The sequence below is a fragment of the Zalophus californianus genome, chromosome 7 (genome assembly GCF_009762305.2).
Source record: "Zalophus californianus isolate mZalCal1 chromosome 7, mZalCal1.pri.v2, whole genome shotgun sequence".
NCBI lineage: Eukaryota > Metazoa > Chordata > Mammalia > Carnivora > Otariidae > Zalophus > Zalophus californianus.
This window is the reverse complement of record NC_045601.1, coordinates 142,271,223-142,297,409: the sequence shown is the minus strand read 5'-3', so window position 1 is coordinate 142,297,409 and position 26,187 is coordinate 142,271,223. Positions and strand designations below refer to the sequence as shown.

Sequence of the window (26,187 nt, the reverse complement as noted above, 5' to 3'; positions counted from 1 at the left end):
ATGAGTTCTGAAATACTTATGTTTCCCATGGAATCTGTTATTCTCTGTGTACTCAAGGTACTGATTTTCCCCAGGTGTCTGATGATTCTGGCTATACTTTCATATTTAAGGATGAAGGACCATGTGGTTGGCTTAGGAGCGCTGGAAGCAATGACTCTACTCTCGACTAAGCCACTCTGGGTCTTCCATCCATCTCTCCCACAAGGAATGAGAAGTACACCCGCTAGCTCTGTATCAGTGAACAGGGCTCCTTGGTGGGAGGATTTTGCTTTTAGATGTCATAATGGCAAGCTAGCCATTAGAATGAGCTCCTCTAATCCAAATGTTAGGTTGAGGAGAGCTTTGCTTTGAGGCACCCATATCCATACTTTGGTCTTAGTTCTGTCCAGGAAATCCGCTATACGCGCGCGCGCGCACACACACACACACACACACACACACACACACACACACACACACGTTAGGGCAGAAATTTTAGTGCCCCTATCAGTTATCTCTCTGTTTTCTCTAGTGCCTGGCTCTAAGTAAAGATGCACTAGTTGTTTTAAATGACCATATAATAGTACCACATAGCTTTTCCATACACACTTTTGAGGGTTGACCTTCATTAAGATGTGGTCCCTGTACCCAAATAGCTAATACTCTAGCTGCTAATGGAAGAAGCAGATGTGTAAACCAATCACTATAACAGAGACAGGTAAGTGTGGTAGAACACGGTTGTACAAAATGCTGGCTGTATCCAGGAAGAGACCTTGAGTCTGAACCAGGGGTTGGGGGAGGGAGAGAGGAAACGCGGCAGAGAGCACATTGGATGAAAAGGCAGCCTGCAGACTCTGCAGCCAGGTTGCTGAGATTTGAATCCTGTTTCTTTTCGGGCAAGTGGTCCTCTCTTTGTCTGTTTCCTCCCCTGAGGAAAAGACAGTAGGCATAAGACAGTAGCTCTGACCTCACAGGGTTTATTGGTGAGAATTAGATGAATTACTTACGTAAAATGCCTCCACTCAGTACATACTAGATCCCATGATTATTGCTATTATTTCCTGATGTGGCCTTGAATGATGGCTTAATGGCCAGTGCAGGGGCAGGGGGTTATCGCTGGGAAGATAAGCCCCGCGAGTGAAGGCACGCTGAGGGAGGAGAGTGGTGGCGGGTGGCCAGGATGCCGGGCTCTGGAGTGACTGTCAGAATAAGACTGGAGGGAGCTGGATCAGATCCCGGGAAGCCTTGGACCCTCATCAGGGGTTTGCCTCACAGTCTCCCTGCCATCAGTTCTTGGGTTTGAGGTACTGTGCACATAGTAAGTCAGGGGATCTGACTGGTAAAACTGGTAGGGACCCCAGTTCATAGGTGGCACAGATGAAGTAGGAACAGTAAGAACACACAGACGTGTCTCCCTGCAGAAGACACTGCAGGAGGGGACAGGAAATAACTGAATGAAAATCTTCCTAGGCTGGGACACGGGTGGCGAGGTGAGTGGGCCATTGTAAGCGGGGTTAGCTTGCAGGTAACTTTGATAGGATTTGGTCCAATGTTTAGAAGGGCAGATTTTGGAAAGATCTGAGGGTAAGCTTACTAACCACGAAGACACAGGGGCTTGCCCTGGGAGGGAGGCGGCAGGGGTCCCTCACTGCGGCTCCCAACACTTGCGGGATCCACGCTGATGTGGCCGGGCTGGTATCCCCTAGGGGTGGTACCAACTCCACGCTACCCCTGTATGATCTCTGGGCCTGAACGCATTCTGTTTCTCCAGTTGCAGTGTGAACACAGTCTGCCTGGCCTCTCTCCCCGGCGGTGGGCATGTACTTCCATGCACCTGTGGGAATTCCTGTAGCAGGGAGGAGGGACGGACTCCCTGAGAGCAGGCAGAATGAGATCAAGGCTCTAAGGCCATTCTGCCTGCCATACCACTGCTGTCTGCCCACTCAGCTTTAAAAAGTCCTCAGGGGCTGCTCCCCGTGAGTACACACGGTCTGCACTCTCTCCAAAGATCAAACTGTATTTTATGTTCTTCTGCTTTCCTACAATCCCTCCCAAGGGCACCAGGTGGGTCCTCACAAGCACCTGCTCTCACAGAGCCTGGGCAGGATGGGAAAGACGGGGCATGTTGAATTGCTTTTTCAGACTCAGCTTCTCCCCTCTCTGTTTTGGTTTCCTTTAGGTCTTTGGGGGAACAGAGCTGCTTTTATTTATTTATTTATTTTTCATTCTGGAGGCTTTTAAAAGTCAAGTCATATCCTCCAAGACTCCTTGGTACACAACACAGAAACAAGCATGGAAATCTTCAAATGATGTTGTCTGGAACAGATGCTTGGGGCTTACATAAGGCTTCAAAGAATACAATTAAAATGCTATTTCCACGGCAAGGTGAGAACCTGAGGAACCTGGAATGATTTCTCCCCTCTTTGGCCCGTGATCCTTGTTGAGGATGCCGATCTGCCCCCTAGTCCCTGCTGGACTGGGACTAACAAACAGTGTGCACCAAGAGCACTGATCTCTTGCTTTGTTCTTCCATTTTGTCAGGGAAACGTGAGAGCTCGCCCACCCGGCCTCAGGATGGAGGCTTGCTCTTTGGAGAGAAAACAGCCATGGTGAAGGAATGACAATGCAACTCAGGTTCTGCTCGGTCACATATTTTATTTATCTGGTGAAGGAAGAAAGAGAAGAGAGACAGAACTCGAAGGTGGCACAATTTCTGAGAGAATACCAAGGTCACATGTTCCTTAGTCCAGCTTAAATCCACAGACTAAGTAAAAGTGCATGAGGGTGAGATGAGCATCTTGCTGGAGAATAAAACGTCTTATTTGAGGAAGAAAACCCTTTTTAAGGTTAATATCTACTCACGGGTTTCTTATTTGAGGATGGCTTACTTTTGTCTTTATAAAAACACGACAGCACTGTATAAACTGCTGGGGTTGGATATTGAAAGGTGAGTAGCTGCTGATTCGGAGATTTTTCTGGGAGTCCAGATCACAAACAGTCCCACCAAGGTGAGAGCCCCGGGGAGATTGCAAACATGGCCCCGGGGAGACACGATGATACGCGGCAAAAGAGGAACCTTAGACACCACAGTCTAGGATCTCTGTCCTATAGATGGAAACTGAGGCCGGGGGAGGTTAAACGAATCCCCCAAGGTCACACAGCTAGGTAGTAGTAGCTTCTCATTCTCTGGCTTTTGGACACTGCATAGATACTCCTAATGTTAATTTCTTCCCCAAGATTCTAAAGTTGGCAATTTTAGCTTTTCAAGGGAAAATACTGGAGAAAACAAAACAAAACCAAAAGAAGATTGGCAGAGAACTCCAATAAATTTGTATACAATCTCAGTAACCTCATGTGAAGATTGAGTTAAAAGACGAACGTCTGGGTCAAAATCAAGGAGCTCGATTTTTCTATGAACACACACAACAGTATCTTACACGTAGTGAGACAGGAATAGAAGCAGCACCACACAAGAAAGATCAGGAAACTGATATTAGAAAATAAAACACACCACGTTAGCCACTGGTCATCTGGTCTAAACTGGTGGGCGCTCTCCAGTAACGCGGGGAAATGACAGGGAGTCACGATATTTGAGAGGGGAGCTCCTGGGGGCTCCTGATGGGCACACAGAACACCCCTGAAGCAGCTCGGTGCATATGCACGGGTCTCCATGGGCATCACCTCCTCCGGAGCCCCTCTGGAACCGAGCCGGTATGAGCTTACGCCCCGCGCCGCCTGCAGCCGAGCCCCGCCCTGGGGCCAGCCAACGCCCTAGCCCCATCATCTCCAAAGCTGGCCCCGCTCCTTGTGGATGAACACTGTGTGTAATCAGAGAGGGGAGACTGGGGTGGGAGGTGTCTCAGGTTGCTGAAACAGGCTGGACATTCTGAACCCTGGACAGAGTGACGGGAATCTTTGTTTCCCCGGGGCCTGGGGCTTTTGTAATGGGCTGGGTGTGGGCCTTGATGTCTGCGATGCGCTCTTTAAACTTTTGCTGAAGGAGCCTTTCCTCTTTGGAGTAGCTTTTCACGAACACTGACATCAGCAGGCACCCCGCCATGGACATGCCCCCGAGGCAGAGGAGAATGGCCCCGGCCAGCTTGCACACATCAAGGGCTCCGTTGAACCGCACAGCATGTGCGTCCACCACCACGAAGTCGGCTTCGCCAAAGGCTTCGATTTTGGGGGGGACCAGAAAGCCCACAGCCAGAACAGTCAGTCCGAGAATCACAAAGACTGTGCCGGAGATGAGTCCGACCTGGAGAAAGACACAGAGAGGCAAGACAGGGTAAGCTCAGTGCTTCAGCTCTCTTGAGCCCTCCAGAGCAGGACTTGGTTTCTGGGAGCAGTTAATATTCCCGAGCACCCCAAATTTGTGATCATTTCCTGATGATAAAAGAAGGCGAAAGGACGCCCTTTCTGATTTTTATGCCAACCAGACACGGCAGCACTGCCTTGATTTTTCCTTTGAGCTTTCTCTTCGTACAAAGCTTTGCAGCTGACAAAGCCACCTTTGGTTTAGGTTGTTTCCTTCAGTCTTTGAGCAAGAGCAAAGCGGCCCTCATACCCAGGAAGAGCCTCACTCTATCCACTAGGTCCTGGAGCTCTCAGAAGCTGTTCCCCTACGGATGTAATCTGTGACACAATGTCCACATAGGACAAGCTCATTCCGCGCCCGTCATGGAGGGACACGAAACAAGCCTGCTTCATCGTTTTTTTTTTTTTTTTTATTTTAAAGATTTTATTTATTTATTTGAGAGAGAGAGAATGAGAGAGAGAGCCTGAGAGGGGGGAGGGTCAGAGGGAGAAGCAGACTCCCCGCTGAGCAGGGAGCCCGATGCGGGACTGGATCCCGGGACTCCAGGATCATGACCTGAGCTGAAGGCAGTTGTTTAACCGACTGAGCCACCCAGGCACCCTCGCTTCATCGTTTTGTCTAACAGACAAAAACAGGGTCATTGTGCAAAGCACAAAATATCCACAGCATCTCCCCCCCCCACCAAAGTACGAACAACGGCTGTTTCTTTACCCATTACAGCTTTAGTCTTACCCTAGTCTGTCCCTCCCTGTGGTAAGATTGATTGATTGATTGATTGATTGTCCAATCATAGAATTGGCCCTGACAATCCAGAGTGAACTCCACTCTGCCCACCCAAAGCCCACGTCCTGTAACACATCCTTCCTCATATTCTTACTGAAATACCCCAGGAGACCCTCTGGTGTCACCTCTCTCACTGTGATGAGGGATCAGCTTAACTTGTCCAACGTACAGGTATGTTTCCCGGTGATTTGGATGGAGGACATTGGCAATCCATGTAACTACCACCTCTTCCCCCAAGTTACTGGGAAGGAACCATAATTGCTAGTTTCCAGGTCAGGAAATGTCACCTCAAGGAGGGTGGGTCACTGGCCCAAGGATGGATGACAACTAGCATGTTGCTGAGAAACTGCATTAGCTCCAGGTCGAATACAATGTAACACACTGAAGAGGGAGAGGATTGCCTACCATCAGGTGGTTTGGAGGTTTGGAACGGACAAATTCAGGCTTGGGTTCCGGCATTGCCAACTAGTACTTCAATCATATAAGGAAAGTTATTTAAACACTTTCATCGTTAATTTCCCCATCTATAAAATGCTAAATGATAATCAGAGCTGTGGTGAGGACCGAGTGAGGCCATCCTTGAAGGCACTTAGCCCCATGCCTGGTGAAGCAATACATTGTAATAAGTGGCTATTATTACATCTATTTGGAAATGCACCTCTTGTGAAATGAGGCTAGACTGGCAACAGCATTTTAACAATCTGAGCACTTGAAGAACAGCTAATATAGTTATTTTAAAAATACATTTAAATACATTTCCTCCTGTTCCTAATTGCTTTTAGTTAGCATGACAAAGTAGGAAAAAAACCAAATGCACAACACCATTTCATCCTGAGCTTTGAATTTAAAGCATATATATTTAACTTATTTATTAAATCTTAGGGTAATACACTAATAAAGAAGGTTTGGATAATAGAAGGAAAACATATTCACAAATCCATCAAAGAGCTAGTATTATTGAGTATCTCTTATGACCTAGGCATTGTGTTTGATATGTTTTTCACTTGATCCTCAGCAGCATCTTCTGAAAAGGAGGTATTTTTATTCCCATCTCTCCTGTAAGAGACCCAGGTGAGTGGGGTGGAAGCAGCACAGTTCAAGGTCCCGTAGCTAGCAGGCGGTGTGATGGGCTCTAACCCAGGTCTGTGTGACCTCCCGGCCTCATGCTCTCCTTTTATTCTCCCATGGTATTTCACCAATCACTATTTTGTATATTATCTGCCATTATTATTTTTTTAAATTATCACAGAGCTTTAGTCACTATATAGGGACAAATTTCCATTCTGTAATATTGTAAAGAAACTAAAAAAAAAAAAGACTCAATATAATGTCTTCTGAAAAGAGTGGAAACTTTTCTACATGAGACTTAAGTACTATAAGAAAAGTTGGGTTTGTAAAATATAACATTTTGGATGATTTTCTACATTTTTCTAAAAATAGTGGCAAATTCACCTCCAAAGCCTAACCATTCTTTGTAACTTAAAAAATGAGTCACATTGGAAAATTCGGAATGCATAAGCTAAATTAACATTAATATCCATGGTGACATGCTTCATATGTTACTAAATCCCCTTCTTCCTCAAGAATTGGCATTCATCTTCAAAAACTGAGGACTGTGAGAATGTATCCATCGTATTTCTGAGGTTCTTAAGAGCGACTGAGGCCAGTGTTCCATGTCTTCTATTTCTGTCTTGCTCTCTGCATCTCTTGTTCCTGCCCTACCCTCCATAAATATTCCTAACTGACTAACTTAAATGGCCAGACTGCTCAATACGGAGCCAGTTGACTGATTCTCAGAGCAGCCTGCTCCTCAACTGAGCAGTGCTTTATAGATTAAAATCCACTCTTGGACTCTCACTCAGAAGCTAGATGGCAGATCGTGCCTCGCAGATGGCAGAACCCCTGCTCACTTTAAGAACTGGAAACTGGCTGGCCTCGCTGAGCCTTCTCCCTTTTCCCTGTTGAATCAGAGTACCCGAGAGAGACCTGCCATCTGTGGAGGGGAGCATGATGGCGGCGAACAGCCAACTCCCAGGATCTAGAAGGTGCCCTCCACGCAAGTCCAAAGAGGACCTCCAAGACATGTGCCCAGAGAGGACCCTAAACATTGTGAAAACCTGTCTGGGAGGGTTTGGGAGGCTGGTGTGGAGGGGCAGTCTTGGGATCTAAAGGATGCTGTCTTAACTGAGCGTGGGACAGAGGTGATAAGGGATGTTGGGATGCATCTGCCCAACCCTGGTACCATCTTGGAGGATCGGAAGGAATAAAGATTTGGGGAGTGATGCCCTACAGAACCATAAAAACCATCTCAGGACACAGCTCTAAGTTGAAGCGGTCCTCGGTCTAAGAGAAAAGGGGCTCTAAGAAACAGAGTTTACAAAAGGCGACTCAGGGGTCCCTAAGCATCTGAGAGCGCAAACAGCGCTGTGGAGGTCCATGCAGAGAGCTGGAATGCCACAGGGCCTGGCCGAGCAGCCTGGGGCAGCTGGTGGGTGGGCCGGACCAGTGCCAAGGGAGAAGGGCCTCTCCCTGTTGCAACCAACCTTACAGACAGCAGCGAGGACAGTGACACCTAAGGGCCATCCTGGCTGTGGGGAGGGTGTGTGAGAATCCAGCAGCTGCCAGCCGGCACCTGCCGTGACTTGGACCAGCATCCCCACCATCATCTCTGTGTGAGCTGACGAGGTTGGAACACACCTCCGGTTGCTCCAACGAAGCAGGACTGGCAGCAGGAGCTTCCCAGCTGTCCTGACCGAGGACATGGTAATGAGCGCTGGAAGCGGGAACCAGCGTGGCGGGAAGGACGGTGGGGGAGCCGAGGCAGCGGAAGGTGGAAGGAGCCATCTGGCTTCGAGGCAACACTCAGGGGAAGCACAGCAAGACGGAAGTGTGGCCTGCCTTCTTTATCAACCCCACTCTGACCTCTCCTGAGCAGGACCTGGGCTCGGAGGGGTGTCCCCTGTGGGCGGTGACAGCAGATGCAACTCATCTTGTAGGGACACTGAGCTTCCTGGAGCAACCACCGATGCCCGACTGGTGTCCCAGCCCATGCCCTCCAGGCATGATACCTGGTACCCTGAACTCGGTCTCCCATCTGATGGAGGCTTGGTCCCTCCAGCATGGGAATGCACTCAATTGTTTCCATCTTCAAAAGCTATTCCAGAACCCCGTGTCTCTCTAGCTACAGCTTGAACTCATCCAACCCTTGATATTCAAGCTGAGTCCCACAATTTCACAGAAATTGGTTTCTCCGAGGTCACTAAAGTCCTCCTAATTGTCCAATCCAATGTGACCTCTTTCGAATAGTCTGCAGTCAGTGATGTTAAACACGTTCGTCTTCTTAAAAACCTTCACCTGACATAACTCTCTCCTGTTTCTACATCTGCATCCTTAACAACACACTCTCAACCTGTTTTGCCAGATGTTTATTAAAGTAATGGTGTTCCCCAGGGTTTCCCCTTGATTCACAAATCTTGTTCCAGATGATCTCTGTAGGGTTGAATGTGTGGCTGTAGTTTAAACTCCTACCTATATGCCAACATCTTCCAATCTCCATCTCCAGCCTGGATTTCCTTCCTGGGCTCTAGCCCCGTATTTCTGGCAGCCAATGTGAAGATCTACACACAAATGTCCCAAAGGCTCCTCAAACCCCAAATATTCAAAATGGCACCCCTTCCTTCCTTCTTGCCTCTCTTCCTCCCTCCCTTACCTTCATTCCTTCCTTCCTACTTTCTCTGTGTTCCTGCCATCCACCCATTCATTGAGCTCCTCTCATTTCTAGTTTAAAACCAACTCTGCAACCTCTAGCAAAATTTTGAAGAAAAATCTAACACAACTTTAAACTCTGACTTAGCTCAGGGGGGGAACTAGAGATCAGGACAGATAGGAGGAGGGTCTTGGGAGAAAAGGGAGAGGCCAGTGTCCCTCCTGTTCAGAGAGGCTGTGGAGGAGGCAGTCTTACCTCGTACCTGCACATTGCTGTGGGGACACCGTTTGAGAGGTTTCTGGGTAAGAAGGAGGGTGACTCTGAGGGGAAGAAAGCATGAATGGGGTAAGCGGATTGTTCTCCTTAGTTTGGACCTCCCTTACTGAGGTGATTTGCTGCATAATCAAGTGGCAACACCTTTCCTCAAGGTTGAGTGCAAGTCTAAGAAGAAAAGTCTCACCACAGCCAGTTTGATTCCTGTGCAGTGCGTGGCAAGGGGTCGGTGGGAGCATGTCACAGAGACTTGCAGGTGGCAGGAGTTTTAGGCACTGGGATAAAGGAGGTGTGGCTGAGGCAGCCAGGGGGTAGACCCTGTGAGACACGGAGTGTGTGTGTGTGTGTGTGTGTGTGTGTGTGTGTGTGTGTGTGTGAGGGTAGTGTTTATCATGCTGGATTGTAACTGTCTGTGGACAAGTCCACCTTCCCTCTTTGCGAACTCCTTCAGGTCAAGGCTGTATCTAAGTCACAGGTGAAGAACAGCATCTTATTCACAAATGAATCCCAGAGCCTATCACATAACCGTGCACATAGTGGACACATTAACATATGTAGAAAGAAAGAATGAATAGCATTGTGAGATGCAGGCTATATAGACCCACGTGACAGGGCAAAGACTCTTAACTCAAGCTCATTAGACTCCAATCTCCGTTCTCATTAAGCCCCTCCAAGCTTCTGGCTCAGTGCAGCGTCCTAGCCTCTAGCGAGAAACCAACAATCCCTTAGCACCACTTTATTGGGAATGGGGAGAGGGGAAGCCCATAACTTGAACCACCCACAGATGCAGTTTGAAATGAAAGAAAAAAAAATCACAAAAACGAATCATAATTAGAAACATGTGCACAGTCATTGCCTTTCTCTGTACTGATACAAAGCATTTCATAAATCCCACTGAGATGGATTCACTTGTCCTTCCTAGAAAGAAGCCAAAGAACATTTAGTTTATTCCTTTGGTAGAGGGGAGGTCTCCAAGACAGTGACTTCTTAGGTGATTCAGGTTGACTCTAAGCTTCTGAATGCCAGTCTTGTGTTTTGTGATTAGGATCTGAGTCTAGGATTTCGATTTTGCTGGAATATAATCTCTATGAGGCCATGGACTTTTGCCTGTTTTTAGTCCCTAAAGTTGGTCCAGCACAATGGGGAACAGATACTTTTGAATCTTGTTTGTGTAAAATAGAAGAGAGAATTCTGAAATTTGAATTCTGGGGTTGGTAATTTACTGTGAGTTCTTTATTTTAAATCCATACCTACGTATTATTTGATGGATTTATAGCTTCTCAAATCTCTTAAAACTGGTAGTGCCTTGGAACGGTGTGAATGGTTTCAATATTCTGTATGACAGTGGCATTTCAGGCTCTTGGCACAACGGATCTGTCAGGCAAATATTTGTTTTTTTGACACATAAGGAAGCAACCACCCACTTAACTGGGTAAATTCAAGATGTGTCAAGCTTGGCTATGTGTTTCATCAGTCCAGGCCAGCAAGGATTCATCAGAGATGACATTTCTACAGGGCAAGGATGCTGGCTCGATCAATTTTAATACAGAGTACATAACACTTGTAAGATATTGAATTAACACAGGTCTTGGGTAATCCATGTTAACAGCTGTGTTGCCCAGGACTTTATTAACTAGATTTCAAATTTTCTTTCCACTTCAGGATCCAGTGTTTCATAGGACCTCTGATAGTAGGAGTTAATACACTGAATACTTGATTGCATACAAGACATCCTACTTAATTCTCACAACTTTACCTGGTAGGTATGATAAGCATCACCACTGGGGCCCACTAAGGTCAATTAACTTGCCCAAAGGTACAGTGCTGTTAAACTAAGAGCTGAGGTTTGAACCTGTGTAATCTGAGGACAGAGTCCATGCTCATAAGCATTATGTGACATGGCCTCTTGTTAAACTATATTGCCAATAAATTGTAAGTTTATGTCAACATCAATGTAAAACATTCTGGGATCTTTTGGGAGAAGGTTGGGGATGATTGGGCTCCCCGAGCTGGAGGGGACCTGAGGCCCCACATAAGGTTGTACCTTCTCAGCCTCCCTCCCTAAATCCTCACCCGATGCCCTCTACTATGTCCCTACTCTCTTCCTGGGTCATTTTATCTAGTCTGGTGCCTCTTATGTATTCTGTATGTCAGGGACTCCCAATCCATGAGCTGCATTTAAATTACCACTAGAGATCCCCACTCACACGTCTGAGAGGCATCTCCAGCATATCGTGGCCAAACTCAAACTCTTGGTTCCCCACCATTCCCACTGCTCTCCCAGTGTTTTCCATCCCAGAAAATTATAACATCATTCAGTAAATAGCTCAGGATGCAAGCCTTCGAGGCGTGCTTGACTCTTCTTTCTCTCTTGTCTACTTCATCAACATGTCCTGACAGCTTGGTCTTCAAACTTTATGCTAAATCAGACTATTTCTCACCATCTCTACCAACACCACCCTACTCCAAGCCATCATCATCTCTCGCCTGGGTGCTTTCAAAGCCTCCCCAATAACCTGGACGCCTCTACCCTTGTCCTCCTATAATCTATTTTCCAAACTGTAGTCAGTACGATCCTGTTAAAATATTAACCCGACCATGTCACTCCTCTGCTTAAAATGTTCAGGTGGCTTCCCATATCTCTCAAGGTAAAAGCCAATGTCCTCATTAACATCTAACAAGGTGCTACACAAATCATCTGTGTCCTGTTACTTTTCTGGATCCATCACCACTCTAGCCATACCGGAACTCTTGCTATTTTTCAAGCACACGAAATTGGTTCCCACTTCAGAGCTTTGGACTTGCTATTTTCACAGCCCAGAAGGACGTTCAGCCAGGTCATCTTACGGTCTGCTCCCTCAGCTCATCCTGGTACTTGCTCAAATGTTGTCTCCTCTGAAGGGCTGTCTACAAACAGCACACTAACTACCATGCCTCCATCACTCCCTACCGTCTTGTCCTGATTCATTTCTCTCCACAGCACTTGTTACCACCTGACCTTCTAGTACGTGGTTTATTCATTTATGGTCTGTTTTCCCTGATAGGTTGCAAGTTCCAAGAGGGCGAGGGCTTTTCCTTCTCATCACTTTAATTTCTAGCACGTTGCAACTTCTCGACACAGAGTAGGTGCTCACTAACTATATGTTGAGTGACTGAGTACATTGTCTAATGAGGTGCTTTCATGAGAAGAAGCTAAAGCTCACAGAGCCTCATGATCACATCTGGTAGAGGTAGAGATGGCACACTGACCACTGTATTATGTCTCAGCATCAACTCTCAATACCCATTGATTTCTTTTTAATAATTGTTGCAATTTGTCAAATGATACTCACCAAGCCTATAGGGGAGGCTGGAAGCATGTAACGTTTTGCCTATGGGTGGCTTCACAGCTGGTGAATTTAGCGGCACATCAATAACAGTAGCAACAATAATAATGATGACATTTATACCTATTTATGTTCAACCTACAAATTAACCACTGTGCTGTGTTCAGGGGCTTTCTTCAGCCCAAGATTATAATCTCCTTTCCTAAGGGCAGAAGACTGCACTTAGGATCATCAAGATGGATGCACACAGAGAGGACCAGACCTTTCAGTTCTTCCTAGCTACAGGATTTACCATATTCAGTAACATTTCCATTTCTTGACTTACAAATATGTTCTGTTCTTACCTTCCAGAATACTGAGCTCCACCTATTAGGTGATCTCTGGATCTGGAAATCATCCTCATACTCCCAGATTGAGGTGGTACAGTCCTCATAAAACTGATGCAGGTAGGACCGGACTCCATAGCGCTGGTACCTGCTCTCAGTAGCAGCCTGTGCCTGCTTGGACCCACAGATGTTGCTGCAAGAACTCATTCTTCCTAGCTGGAATGACAACATCCACAGGCATCAGCCCCATGAGCTCTGGCTTCAGGATTAAAAAGTATATTACAGGTGAGAACCGGGCTGAGTAATGTTAGTCTATTTGAACAATGCTCTTTTCTTAAGAGAAAAGATATTTTTAAAGACCTGCCTTTCTTATAAGCTGCTCTGCTTTTTGACTCAATGCAAAAAAATACCCCCAAACACTCGATGACTAGAAACTGACTCTCCATAAATGAAACGAGACATAACAGCACAGCTCACTTAAATTATGCAAAAAGGGAAGCATGAAGCACATGAAAAATGGCAACAGAGAAGCCGAGATTTTCATTGTCTTGACAAGAAACCTTTAATCTCTTAGAAAGCAGTAAGTAGTCTTTACACTTACATGTTAAAGGATTAGGCGGGTAATCTCACTTGCCAGAGATGGAATTTGTCTTGGATTGTCCTCTCGGATGCTTAACCACGTTCCCTGGTGGAAAATACATGGTGTTATTCTTTAGCAGTCTGCAATTTTGCTTTCAGATCTCATGGATCTTGTTCTCACATTTTAGCTAATTGTCACATTGTACAGAAGCTGTGTTTGAAGGCTGCTGAGCAACTTAGGCTTCATGCTTTATTAATCACAAATGGCTCAGCCAATACTTTACACCTCACTGACTCTAACACTAGATATTTCAGTCATTATTTGTGGACCCATCTGTCCATGTGGGATGATAGAGCAGAATGGAGAGTGTAGACCCAGCCTTTCAACATGTTGCATGAAGTGTCTACTCTACACAAGAGGCCAGGGAACTGTTAAATGCAACTATGCTCCAGGTGGGTTGTTTGGGACTTGGTCTTCTTAAGATGGAAATTTCCACTTGATTTGACTTAATCAGTACCCTTAGAGAGAAGCATTGGGTTATTAATTAATGTTAAAAAAAAAAAAAGGAATTGCTGAGGTACAGCAATTTTGGTGAGTAAGGAAATTTTTAGTAATTCTCTGTTTGATGTTCTTATCTCCATATAGGCAGATACATATGTAGCTGGAAACGTGAAATACTTTTTTTTTTTTTTTTTTTTAGATTTTCCAGTTATCCTCCAGACGGTTTTCCCTGTGTGGACATACTCAGTCTCAAGATGATAAAACAAGGAGCTATGTAGAAAGGTATTTTCCCATTGAACCAAATTCTCTCGGGACTTGTCCTGTAATCCAGGCTAGCAGAAGACATATAAAATGTTTCCAATTCCTTATCCAGAAACCATGTCATGATGTTTATCTACAAGGAAAAAATTAACCCAGGCTGCCAGCAAGTGCCTCTGTGTGGACACTGAGTTTGGTTGGATTAGAATTAAGGGGCTAAGATCAAAGTTGATGCCACGGATGGTTAGCATTGTCCTGTCCCATGGCCACAAAGTGAATCCATAAAATTATCTTGTAATGTGTGCTCTTAGCCAAAAAGGTGTTCTGGTTAGAAAATGTCATCAAATTCAGGAAAAAAAAATATGGCCCTGATCTTAGAAAAATGATGCAAATTGGTGCTACTGATGGTGACCAATACTCTCATCTTTTTAAGTGTCGATCAGTATTACATTCAGGGCCTTCCTCCCTTTTTCAGATACAGCAGCCAGGAGCGATGACCCAGGAAGAGAGAGCAGGGAAGGCAACACAAAAATTTCTTTTTTTTACTTTTAAACATTTCAGAAGGATATTATTTCGTAAAATATAAAGATTTTAGAATGTACTTTGCCTGACTGGAGTGGCAAAATGTGATGGATCAAATTCTTTTGTTAACCTAGTTTTCATATTTTAACTGTTAGGATGATCTCTTCAGTACCTTTATTTTAATGCCTTATGATGAAGATGATTAATAAAGGTCTATCAGTAATGATACATGAGTAGAGTAATTTTATTTTTTTAAAAGATCTTTAATTTATTCATTAGAGAGGGAGAGAACAAGAGTACAAGCAGGGGGATGGGTAGAAGGAGAGGGAGAAGCAGACTCCCCGCTGAGCAGGGAGCCCGATGCGGGACTCGATCCCAGGACTCTGGGATCATGACCTGAGCCAAAGGCAGATGCTTAACTGACTGAGCCACCCAGGCACCCCCATAAGTAGAATAATTTTAAAGGTACATTTTAAAAAAGACATTCTAATAAAATTTTGATCAAGGGGCACTGTGTGTTATATGCTACTGATGAATCACTGAACATTACATCTGAAACTAATGATGTACTCTATGTTGGCTAACTGAATTTAAATTAAAAAAATAAAGTAATTATTGATAAAAAAATTTTGATCAAGGGGGGAAGGGATTCGTGTTTTACTAATTCTGCTTTGTCATTGAAGAAACTGAGGCACCAAAAAGTCATCTACTAAAGGTGACACCATGAGTCAGGGAGCAGATGAAAGATGACAATGTAGAAAGCAAGAGTATGGACTGAATCATGTACTTGCATAAGCAGACCAAGTCATCCAGATGTACTTTCAGGTTTTCTATAAAACATCAGAGACTTTAACATGGAGAAAGGACAAAAATAGATAGGACCGGAGCACAAAGAGATTCCTCATAGCAACAGTAAGAGGTTATTCTTCAATGCTGAAGTCCCGCTTGCTCAGGGGTGGAGGTTTGATGCAGAACTGGACGTGTGACATGATGTAGCTCCTCCCCGCACAGTTGGTTTCTGGCACACAGGGTTGAGTGTTTCTGCATTATAGGATGGAACTCAGGAGTCCAACTTCATTAAACAAAATATGGGTTCAAATCATAAAAGAGATAGAAAGTGTCCTAAACAAATGTTTTTGAGCCCGAGGGATGGAAGGTTCTACTTCAAGTCAGAACAGATTTTTAGTGATGCCAGATCCATGCCAGGAAAGGAATCTCAAAGAGCCTTACTTTCTTCTGCAGGCAGAGGAAGCACAAGAACACGGCCTGCGCTGTGCTAACCACACAGGGCAGAGAATGGGTTCTAATCCTAGTTCTTGATCTACAACGTATTGGTCATGACATCGCAGGTAAACTCATTCACCTCCCTGGCCTACGGTTTTATCGTCCTTAAAATAAGATGGTTGGGCCAGATAGCCTTGAATTCCTTCCAGATACAGTTTTCCAGGAGTCTCTGGCCATGAATTTAAAGAATGAGTCAATTATTTTTGTTGGGTAAACAACTGGTTTACTGATTGCCCATCTCCTCCCATACTCTCATTGACTGATGGTCTGATTGTCCCCAATTCTTTATCATTATAGTATATGTGAAGCTTTGGTTTACAAGAGCATATAAGTGACTAGTTAGGTCAATTACTTGGATTGTGTACGTTCCTAAATAGTACAAGTGTATCTTAGATATTGCAGGTTTGGTTCCAGACCTCCACAATAAAGCAAATATCATATAAAACAAGTCAAATAAACTTTTTGGTTTCCCAGTGCATATAAGTGTTATTTTTACACTATACTGTAGTCTACTAAGGGTGTAATAGCATTATGTCTATTAATTTAAAAATTCCTTATTGCTAGAAAATGCTAACCATCATCTGAACTTGCAGCAAGCCATAATCTTTTTGCTGGTGGAGGGTCTCTTGGTGTTGACGGCTGATCAGGGTGATGGTTGCTTAAAGGTGGGGGTGGCGGTGGCAATTTCTTAAAATAAGACAGCAATGAAGTTTGCCATATCAACTAATTCTTCCTTTTACTTAAACACCTAATAGCCACTGTAGAGGTATCGATTGCCCTAATTTCAATATTGCTCTGTCTCAGGGAACAGGGGTCCCAAGGAGAGGGAGAGAGACAGAGGAACGGCTGGTTGATAGAAAAATAGGAACACACACAACATTTATCGATTGTGTTTGCTGTCTCATATGGGCGTAGTTCCTGATGCCCCAAAACCATCACAATATTAACATCAAAGATCACTGATCACAGATTGCTGAAGCAAATACAGCAATAATGAAAAAGTTTGAAATACTGCAGGAATTACCAAACTGTGACACCAAGACATGAAGTGAACAAATGCTGTTGGAAAAATGGTACTTGATAGACTTGTTTGATGCAGGGTCGCCACAAACCTTCAATTTGTAAAAAACACATTATCTGCGATGCACAGTAAAGTGAAGTGCGATAAAATGAGGTATGCCTTTAGTCCCTGGAGACCTTAGAGGTTTCATACATCTTTCCAGATATATAACTTATTGGATTCATTCTTAGAGGAGAATGATCACTTAGAAAGGAGTTTTAAAATGTAACAGGTTACAGTGAGAATTTTGCACCTACAAAAACACAACAGAGGTACAATTCCTCATAGGGAAGCCAGTAGCTTTTTGTCCCAACATAGAAAATGTTAGTTATTTAGAATCTACTTGATTGATTGACACTTCCAGTATCATAAAGAGGATACATGATGTCACTTCACAAAGTCCCTTTTAAAAGCTGGGCAATTATTATACAATAAACTAGGGCTGAGAAGAAATGGAAGGTATGTACAAAGGCTTTTCAGCTCGGCTCAGCATTTACTTAGTGAGCAAGGTTTCATGAGAAATCTGGTGCTTGTCTTGCAATAGCTATGGTAGCAGTTGCAAAAACAGTAATGATCTATCTGTGACTCTTGTTAAGTGATGGATTCTGGAGATGGCTTTCCTTTGGAGAAAGCCTTAACATCCCAGGAAGTGCATGAAGGGGGGATGAGGGAGTGAGTGAAAATATTTTCTAGTATTGTACTTAAATGAGTCCATATGAGTATTCCTCTTATAAACAGCCTAGCTCCTGTTTGATTTTGTGTCCTCGCTGCTCACATGGCCGTCATGATGGAGTGTGAGCAGCATTAGCATCTGGCTGTTTGGTCATCTATGAAGAGGGAGTTATTTTCACCCTCCCCGAAGGACACTCTAGGTGCTAATTAGTGGGGATCTGTGCATGTTTTTCTTCTTTTTATACTCTGTTTACAGTATCTATCTCAATTGCATGCCTGGTTATACATTTAAATGGATATTCAACTCTTGGCAGCCCAGCACACCTGGCATGTCCCAGGCACCCACAGGAGGAGAAAATCATGCCTTAACTCCCCTCCCAAACCCTCCTGAGAGGCTCCCTACGGTTAGCTTGTTCAGTGCCAGCCCTCTATCCCTCTCTATTTTCTTGTCCAAATTTGTTTCTTTTGATAGTGCTTTTTACCATCTGATGCTCCCTTATGTGGTTTATTTGTTCATGGTCCGACAGACCATGTACGTGATGGATTATAAGTTTCCTGAGGGCAGGGGCTCTTTCTGTCCTGGTGACAAGCACTTCGAAATTTCTTGGCAAAAAGCTGTACATGGGTTGGTGTGGATGATGGTCTGAGTCATCCTTCCTTTTTCATTCTTCCCCTCTTTCCTTGTTTTTACAGCACTAATTATGTGCCGGATTATGTGAGATAATAGAGATGAGCAGGGCACGGTCTGCTCTCAGTGGGTACTTAGGTTAGAAAGAGAAACACTGCTGAAGCAAGAAGGGCAACAAAACAGGCACCAAAAACAGATATTTGCTGGGGCGCCAGGATGGCTCAGTTGGTTGAGCATCCAACTCTTGATTTTGGCTTGGATCATGATCTCAGGGTCATGAGATCAGGCCCCATTTCAGGCTCCATGCTCAGTGGGGAGTCTGCTTGAGAGTCTCTGCTCCTTCCCCCACTTGTGTACACGCTCTCTCAAATAAAAATAAGTAAATCTTAAAAACAAAAAACCCAGGTATTTGTAGCTGAAGGGAGTAAAAATGTTGAGAATCCTTTGAATAATTCCTCTTTAAAAATTTTTTTTTCTTTAAATTCAATTGAGTTAACATATAGTGTATTATTAATTTCAGGGGTAGGATTAAGTGATTCATCAGTTGCATATAACACCCAGTGCTCATTCCATTATGTGCCCTCTTTAATGCCCATCACCCAGTTACCCTATCCCCCCCAGCTTTGTTTTCTGATAGTTAAGAGCCTCTTATGGTTTGTCTCCCTCTCTGATTTCGTCTTATTTTATTTTTCCTTCCCTTTCTCCATGAACAATTCCTCTTTCAGCAAGTAAACCCATACAGGTACTATTATGATCTCTACGTGTACCAATATGCTACAGTATCAATTTGTTGGAAATTTGAACCTCAGTCAAATAAATGCAATTATATTTTATTTTACTTAAAAACCATTTATAGCCATGAAAACAGAAATAAGTCTTTATGCCTCATGAAACTCCAAGAACATCACAGACTCTATATTATTTGTCTTCATGGTCTCCTTGAGAGAAGAGAGGCAGAAAATTGAGGCACAAAAATGATTAGTTTTTTTCCCCTGGCTTCATGTGTGAGTCAGTTGTGAGACCAGGCCCTGTTCTATTTATTCTCATTGAAATATCATTTGATTTTTTCATACTGCTTTTCTCTCCCATAAAATCCTTCTGAGATAATGAGAGTGAAGTCCCCATTAGAGCCACTTTTCTAGAGAGCCGCTGCTGCAAAAGGTATAGGCACAGGGCTGCTTTAGACCATTTATCCAACACCAAACCAAAAGGTCAATTTGCTTAAAGGACTCAGTCTCAGCGTGGATACAGGAAGGCATGAAAGCCTGCTAACAGCGCTTGCATTTTTAAACCAGGCGTTCTAGAATTGTATAAGCATGACCTTAAAACTTGAAAATGTGTTTCTACCAAAAGATCTTTGCAGAGGTATTTTATGTTCTTGGAACAGCGGTAAAGATTGTCGTTCTATATTATGAGCTTTTTAGCACCTTCTAAGTCAGAAGATATGCAGCCACTTTTATAATTTTTTTAAAGACTTATTTGTTTTAGAGAGAGAGAGATTGAGAGAGAGAGAGTGCACGCACGAGCGGGAGGGGCAGAGGGAGAAGGAGAGAGAATCTCAAGCGGACTCCATGCTGAGCGTGCACCTGAACGCAGAGCTTAATCTCACAACCCTGAGATCATGACCTGAGCTAAATCCAAGAGTTGGCCGCTTAACCAACTGAGCCACCCAGGTGCCCCCACTTTTATAATTTTTAAAAGGGAGTAATGATATGTAATTACCTAATTCCTTCTTCAAGATGTGCGGTTTCTTTTCTTTTTTTTAAAGATTTTATTTATTTATTTGAGAAAGAGAGCGTACAAGGAGAGGAGGGGCAGGGGCAGAGGGAGAAGCAGACTCCCTGCCGAGCAGGGAGCCCTATGTGGGACTCGATCCCGGGACTCCAGGATCATGACCTGAGCCGAAGGCAGACGCTTAACCGACTGAGCCACCCAGGCGCCCCTTAAGATGTGTTTTTAAGTAAGGTATACAAAGTCCAAAACCAAAATGAGAAGAGAAAAAGAACTCATATTCTCTTGAAACCTCTTCTTTAACTATGTACAAACCACAAGGTGCTTATGAATTTGCTTGTGACAAGGATGGGGTCTTACCTTTGAAGTCTTCCTCTTCCTCTTCTCTTTGTTTAGTCTTTGGCCTTTCTTTTTAATGGCACATCATCCTTCAAACCTATTTAAGAAAAAAAAATCTCTGCAGAATGTGATACAGATAAAAATCAAAATTTCATAAGCCATTCTTATGACCGGTGAAAAGTCATTTTAATGTTGACAAAAATATTGACAAAGGACTTCTTGCTGAAGAGCAGGAAGATATTTGTTTTTAACAAAAGTATACATATTTCATAACTTTTTAATGGTCTCTCAGGAGACTTTATAGGGTAAATGAGACAACATAAATGAATGGGCTTTGTAAACTACAACACACTATGCGAATGCTATTCTTATTTTGATATAATTATATTCTGCACAGTCAGTAATACAATTAGACTAATACATTTGTATTTTAAAAATTCTAAATAAAAAGTTTATTTGCTCCCTAGATACTCCAGAACTGATCTATTTGGTGCCTGTTCCATTATATTGTAAAATAAATTAATCTTATAGCCACTGTATTTTCTGATCTGTTTACATGCATTTTAGACTTATTAAGGTTCTTTAGACGATTTACTCACTGGGTTGATTTTTTTACTCCTATATCCATTTCTTCCTATCATGATCATTTTACTTTCCATCTGCCTAAGAAAAGCAGGTGCCCATGCAAGATTTAATTAAAGCTTCACTGCCAGTTATAGAGCTACTGGCTTCCTACATTACTCTATCATGTGAAATAAAAGAATAGCTGGGCGATATTTTTCAAGAGGCCACTAAAAATTCTTGCTGACGATCAGTTCCCCATCCATTTGGAAGAAAACCTCAAAGACTTGAGGTGAGCAAACCTACTTGAGGCCTGACAGACTGTTTTTGGTATTTTCCAATTTCAGTCTATATGAGCCATAGTCAAACCTTCTTCAAGACTCATTTCCTTGTCCTAAAATTTTATTTTGCTGGTGGTATGTGAGCAGATTTTGGGGGTGGGGGTGGGGAAGCCAATTACATTAGGATCCTGGATCTGGATAAGCGAAAGAAAACAAGCATTCCCCCAACCCCCATCTGTGCCTCTCTCTCAGTTAAATGTCCCTTCTGTTTGTCTGTCTCCTTGCCCCTTTTCTCTGAAGGAAATGACTCCACACATGCCCTTCACCAAAGGCGGGCCTGGTCTGGAGCTCGGGGATCTCTCCAACGTGCTGAAAACATTTCTGCTCCAGAGCCACGAACCGATTAAGTAAACACCAGCAGTTTAACTCCAGCTCTGTTTTTTTGGAGGTCCTCAGCTTTGCTCTGACCCCCACCCAACGCCTCTTTCTCACAACACAAAGAAGTAGGTCCTGAGATTATATCAAAGCACTCACATATCTTTGAATATGGCAAAGGAATGGGGAGCGCAGGGGGGGGGGGGAGTGAAATTCAGCTTGGAAAACAAATCAAACCAGCTTTGCAGACTGCAAATACGTATATTTGACTTTTGCCTAATACATAACTTTTCTTGTCTCCCGGGAAAGAAACTCTTAAGTTTGCCCTGTATACCTCCCCAATTCTTACGTAACACAAACCACAAACCACCAAAGCATGGAGTTGGCTACCCCTAATTTGGATGTGTTCACGGATTTTAATATGCATGGTCTTTGTAGAGATTTGAGCACCTATAATAAACGTGAATGAGTAAGGGGTTTGTGTGTGTGTGTGTGTGTGTGTGTGTGTGTGTGTGTGTGTGTGACAGACAGAAAAACAGAACATGAATATGCGTGCGTGAGGAGAGAGGAAAGAGAGGAAGGGAGGAGAGGGAGAAGTGGAGAAAGACAAATGGAGCTCAGAAAACCTCGCCTGGGCTCCGCATGGCTTTACCTGCCCCCTCCGATCCCCTGACCCGTGGAGCAAGTGCAGCTAGCTAGCCGCAGATCTCTCGCCGGGGTCCCATCGCCGCCGCCGCCGCCGCTCCCGCCGCTCCCGCCGCTCCCGCGGCCCTGCGGAGCTCAGCCCGCGCGTGATTGACAGCTGGGCGGCCGCCGGAAGCGCCACGTGCGTCCGCGGGGCGCGCTCTGGCGGTGTGTGGGCGGGGCCCCGCCGGGCGCGTGCGCCAACCGCGTTCCGGGTCTGGCCGCGCCGGGGGCGGGGAGGGAGGAAGCGGCTGGCGGTCTGTGTTGGGGGGCGCCAGCCCTGTCCTCTGCAGTCCTGGTCTCCGGTCCTGCCCCCCACGGTGTCTGGCCCAGCAGGTGCACCACACGGTATCTTTTAAGTGGAGAAGGCAGGCCGACCTGAGGTGTGCTTCGTGCACACCCCCCCCCATTTGGGATACATTTGGGGTCTGCAGAGGTGTCTCTGGACCCTGAGTTTTGTCCTTGATGAGACACGCGAGGGGAGGAGCTCCGCTGGGCTGGCAGAGCGCAGCCCTGCTGAAAGAACCTTCTGGCTTTGGCACCACTGCGCACTTTGAGTCCCTCACCTCGCGCCTGACCCCAGCGTCAGGGACTCCCCATGGGCGCGATGGAAGAACGATGAAGAGTGTGAATTCAGTGATGATATTCAAGACAACCCCCCCCACACACAGATGCGTGAAAGCAAGAACACACTAGAAATCACCTGTGAAACGTCTCAGAAAATGTGTGTAGGTGTGGGCAGGTTAGCATGTAAATACAGTGACCCCTGCTTCGGGAGACTCTGCAGACCCCTGGTAAGTGGCATTTAATGGAAATGATTGCTAAAATAGTTAATATTTGCCCAGCCATGCTACACATAGTATAACAACACTATGTATATACTACACATAGTATAAACAACACACATAGTATAACAACAACAACAAAACCTCAGTTTACCTAGTGCTTACTGTGTGCCTGGCAGGCGCTGCTTTATGCACATTAATGTATCTATTAATTATAAGCATATTAAATCCTCACAGCAGCTCTATGTGTGTGTAGGGGGTATTCTTTATTATCCCAATTTTACCGACAAGGAGGCCGAGGTATAGGGAGAAGTGGCTTGCACCCACGATGACACAGGCTCACAATGACTTGTCACAGGTCATACATCTCTTACGTCCATCCTAAAGGAGGACTGGAATCTATAGATTTATCTCCTTGGACAGGATTTAGGGTAAAAGGGATACTTTGCCTGAAAAACACGAAGAAGCAACTCCAGTTTTACTAAACGGACAGACCAAAGCAAATGCTGAGCAAATGCTTCGAGGGGAAGGAACCACAGGGATGGCTGTGTGTTCTCGGTTCTTCTGGTTCTCAGCTCTTGCCCCAAGTTTCAACACTACTTTTCGACACCGTTGAAACCTGTAGGTCCTTCCTGGTCTTCAAAAAGTACATCTTTAAGGAGTTTTGACATGTTGCTTGTTAGCTTGCTTTTCCCATATTCAGTGAGTGGATCTGGTGAACATTTGTTTATTCTTGTGACATTGTTGCTGTGTTTTCGTCCTTGAAAGACAGGAGGAATCAGCACACATGCAAAAAATCCAAGAGCTCTCAATCACACTTCTACCAGAGGTTAGGCTTTGGAAGGGCACGGCTGACCTCCAATTACCTCATTCTCCTCATCTATAAAATGGCTATAGGAATATCTCCTTCATATGGTAGTTAGGAGAAGTAAATGAAATTCTATTTATAAAGCATTTATCACAATGTCTGGTACATAGTAAGTACTCAATAAATTATAGCCTTGATGATGCTGATAATGGTGGTGGTGATGATTTAGCTGAATGTTTTGGGAGCTTATAAATATTTTCAGCTGGGAGTCTCAAGTCTTCTCAGTTCCCCAGGCATTCTCCATTTGCTTCATTTCCTCTTTCACCAGGTCTGTTTTCAACGCATGCTATCTCTGGCCTCTCGGTGGATGTTGCTGATGAGGTGTCACAGGGGCTGGGGGGCTGGGGGGACATGCTGTCCAGGAGCCAGGGGGTAACACAGGTCTTCCAAGGTCCTGTAGCACATCTGCCTTTCGTTCCTTCTGTCTGAAGTAACTTGATATAAAGTAAATGGTTTACACGTGTCAAGATGCCCTTAAATGTGAATTATCACTATTATCTTGCCTTTCTCAAGTCCATAGGTTTTATTTATTAGTTTTGCAAACCTTAGGGAACAAAGATGATCATTTTGAAGCAACCGAGTTTTCACTTAGAGTATACTACACAATTTCCCTGGGTTATGTTACATAAAAACATTTACCAGTGAAGGTCTTATTAATTCATTATTCAACACACATTTATGGAATGGCTGCCAATCAGAGCACAGAGGGTGAGATGCAGACAGAAGCATTATGGAAAGTCACAGAGAAAAGGGGTCAGGAGAGGTCGTCGATGCTCAAGTTGTTTTCCAGAAGGGATGCTCTGATTAGGCCTTAACCTGACTATGTAGATATTTCATGATTCCATTCTAAGTTAATTTCTCATCACACTGAATGTATTTGGTGTTCTGTAAACATAGCTTGCGCATTCTTCGTTCCCTTTATTTCCTTTGGTGGTTCTTTGTGCTTCTTCCTCCATATCTGGGACTCCAAGTGCTGCTCATTCGTCAAGTCCAAATCTTTTCAATGAAGCCTTCTTTGATATACTTGAATAGAGGTCATTGTTTTATTTTGAACCCATACAGCATCTGTCTTATCTGTCTTATGGTACCAACACTTTTTTTTGGCCTTCTGTTGGCATTATTTATGTATCTGTTTGCTTTCCAGGCTTGTAAACATCGTGAAGGAAGGATCTACCCACAATTCGCTTTGAATTCTACACAATGACTGGTACATCACTTGGTATAAAGTAAGTACTTGTTTTTGGTAGATGAATAAATCAGGGAATGAAGGATGTGGATCTGGGGATGAGCCTTGCCAGGTGAATGAAATTGGGATAAAAGGAGGAGAGAAGAGAGTATTATGTCAGGCTTAGGGAATGAAAAGCCTGAGATTCAGCCTGCAGTCTCAGTTCTCAGATTTGTCCCCAGAATCCAGGATCTCTAAGGGGAGCAGAGGACAGTGATGGAGAAGGGGCTCCACATAATTTGTTCACTCACAGATGCAAGGCAGGACTCGTTGGGGGTGGCCTCCCTTGCTCCCGGGGTGACTGCAGCCCAGCTGAGTCCGCAGTGTTCCGTACCAAGCAGTAGCTTGTGATTAGTATGCTCCTTGTGTTCCCGGACAAAACAGATGTCTGTCTGCTTTTTTCTGTTTAATGATGATGGCAGGTTCCCAATGATCAAGATCCAATTTCACATTTTCTGAGATGCCACGGCTGAGAAATCCTGTTTAGCCCAGTTCTGAGGTCCAGCCTTCTTTGCAGGAATCTTTGCTTTGCAGATTCAGAGGGACTGAGGGTACGGTGGGCAGGAGTGGTCTCAGCCTTGCTCAGGTGGAGCAGGTGATTGGAGGGCATTGCAGGCATGGTCTCTACCTAAGTATATTTGCATTTCTTCATTCCTTTTCCCCCAACAATAAGTAACACTAGGGCTTTTGTGGATCCTGTAAACCTATTGGTACAAGAGAATATTTGGTATTTGAAATAATTTCTTTGATAAGTTTATCTTTAGAGGGAGAAAATATATTAGCTGCTACTGTAGTGATTAGTAAAAAAGTCAATTTGATCCTTTCTGGTAACAGGTTGATTTTAGGAGTGGAGAAGGAATACCATAGGGCTGGACTAGAAATATGGGTTCAGAATCTGAAAAGCTGCCCCAAGATCTCAGCAGTGTATTTCCATAGTGTTTTTTTTTTTCTGTGTTCCCTCCCAGAGTTGTATTGAGATATAATCGACAAGCACTATTGTGTAAGTTTAAGGTATACAACACGTTGATTTGTACACTTACATCTTGCAAAATGATTACCCCCAGAGCATTAGTTAATACTTCCATCACTTCATGTAATTACCATTCCTTTTTCTGGTGAGAA

General features: G+C 44.3%; 1 protein-coding gene across 1 annotated transcript; it reads right to left on the bottom strand.

The window, feature by feature from the left end:
• Nucleotides 1–2,614: 2,614 nt before the first annotated feature.
• NRSN1 (neurensin 1) lies at nt 2,615–22,312 on the bottom strand. Its single transcript, XM_027602388.2, has 5 exons — nt 22,156–22,312; nt 20,308–20,383; nt 13,313–13,396; nt 12,730–12,927; nt 2,615–4,237 (listed from the first exon to the last, which is right to left on the bottom strand). Exons 4-5 carry the CDS (start codon nt 12,916–12,918, stop codon nt 3,839–3,841), a joined length of 588 nt encoding a protein of 195 aa, XP_027458189.1. The 5' UTR covers nt 12,919–12,927; nt 13,313–13,396; nt 20,308–20,383; nt 22,156–22,312; the 3' UTR covers nt 2,615–3,838.
• Nucleotides 22,313–26,187: the final 3,875 nt, after the last annotated feature.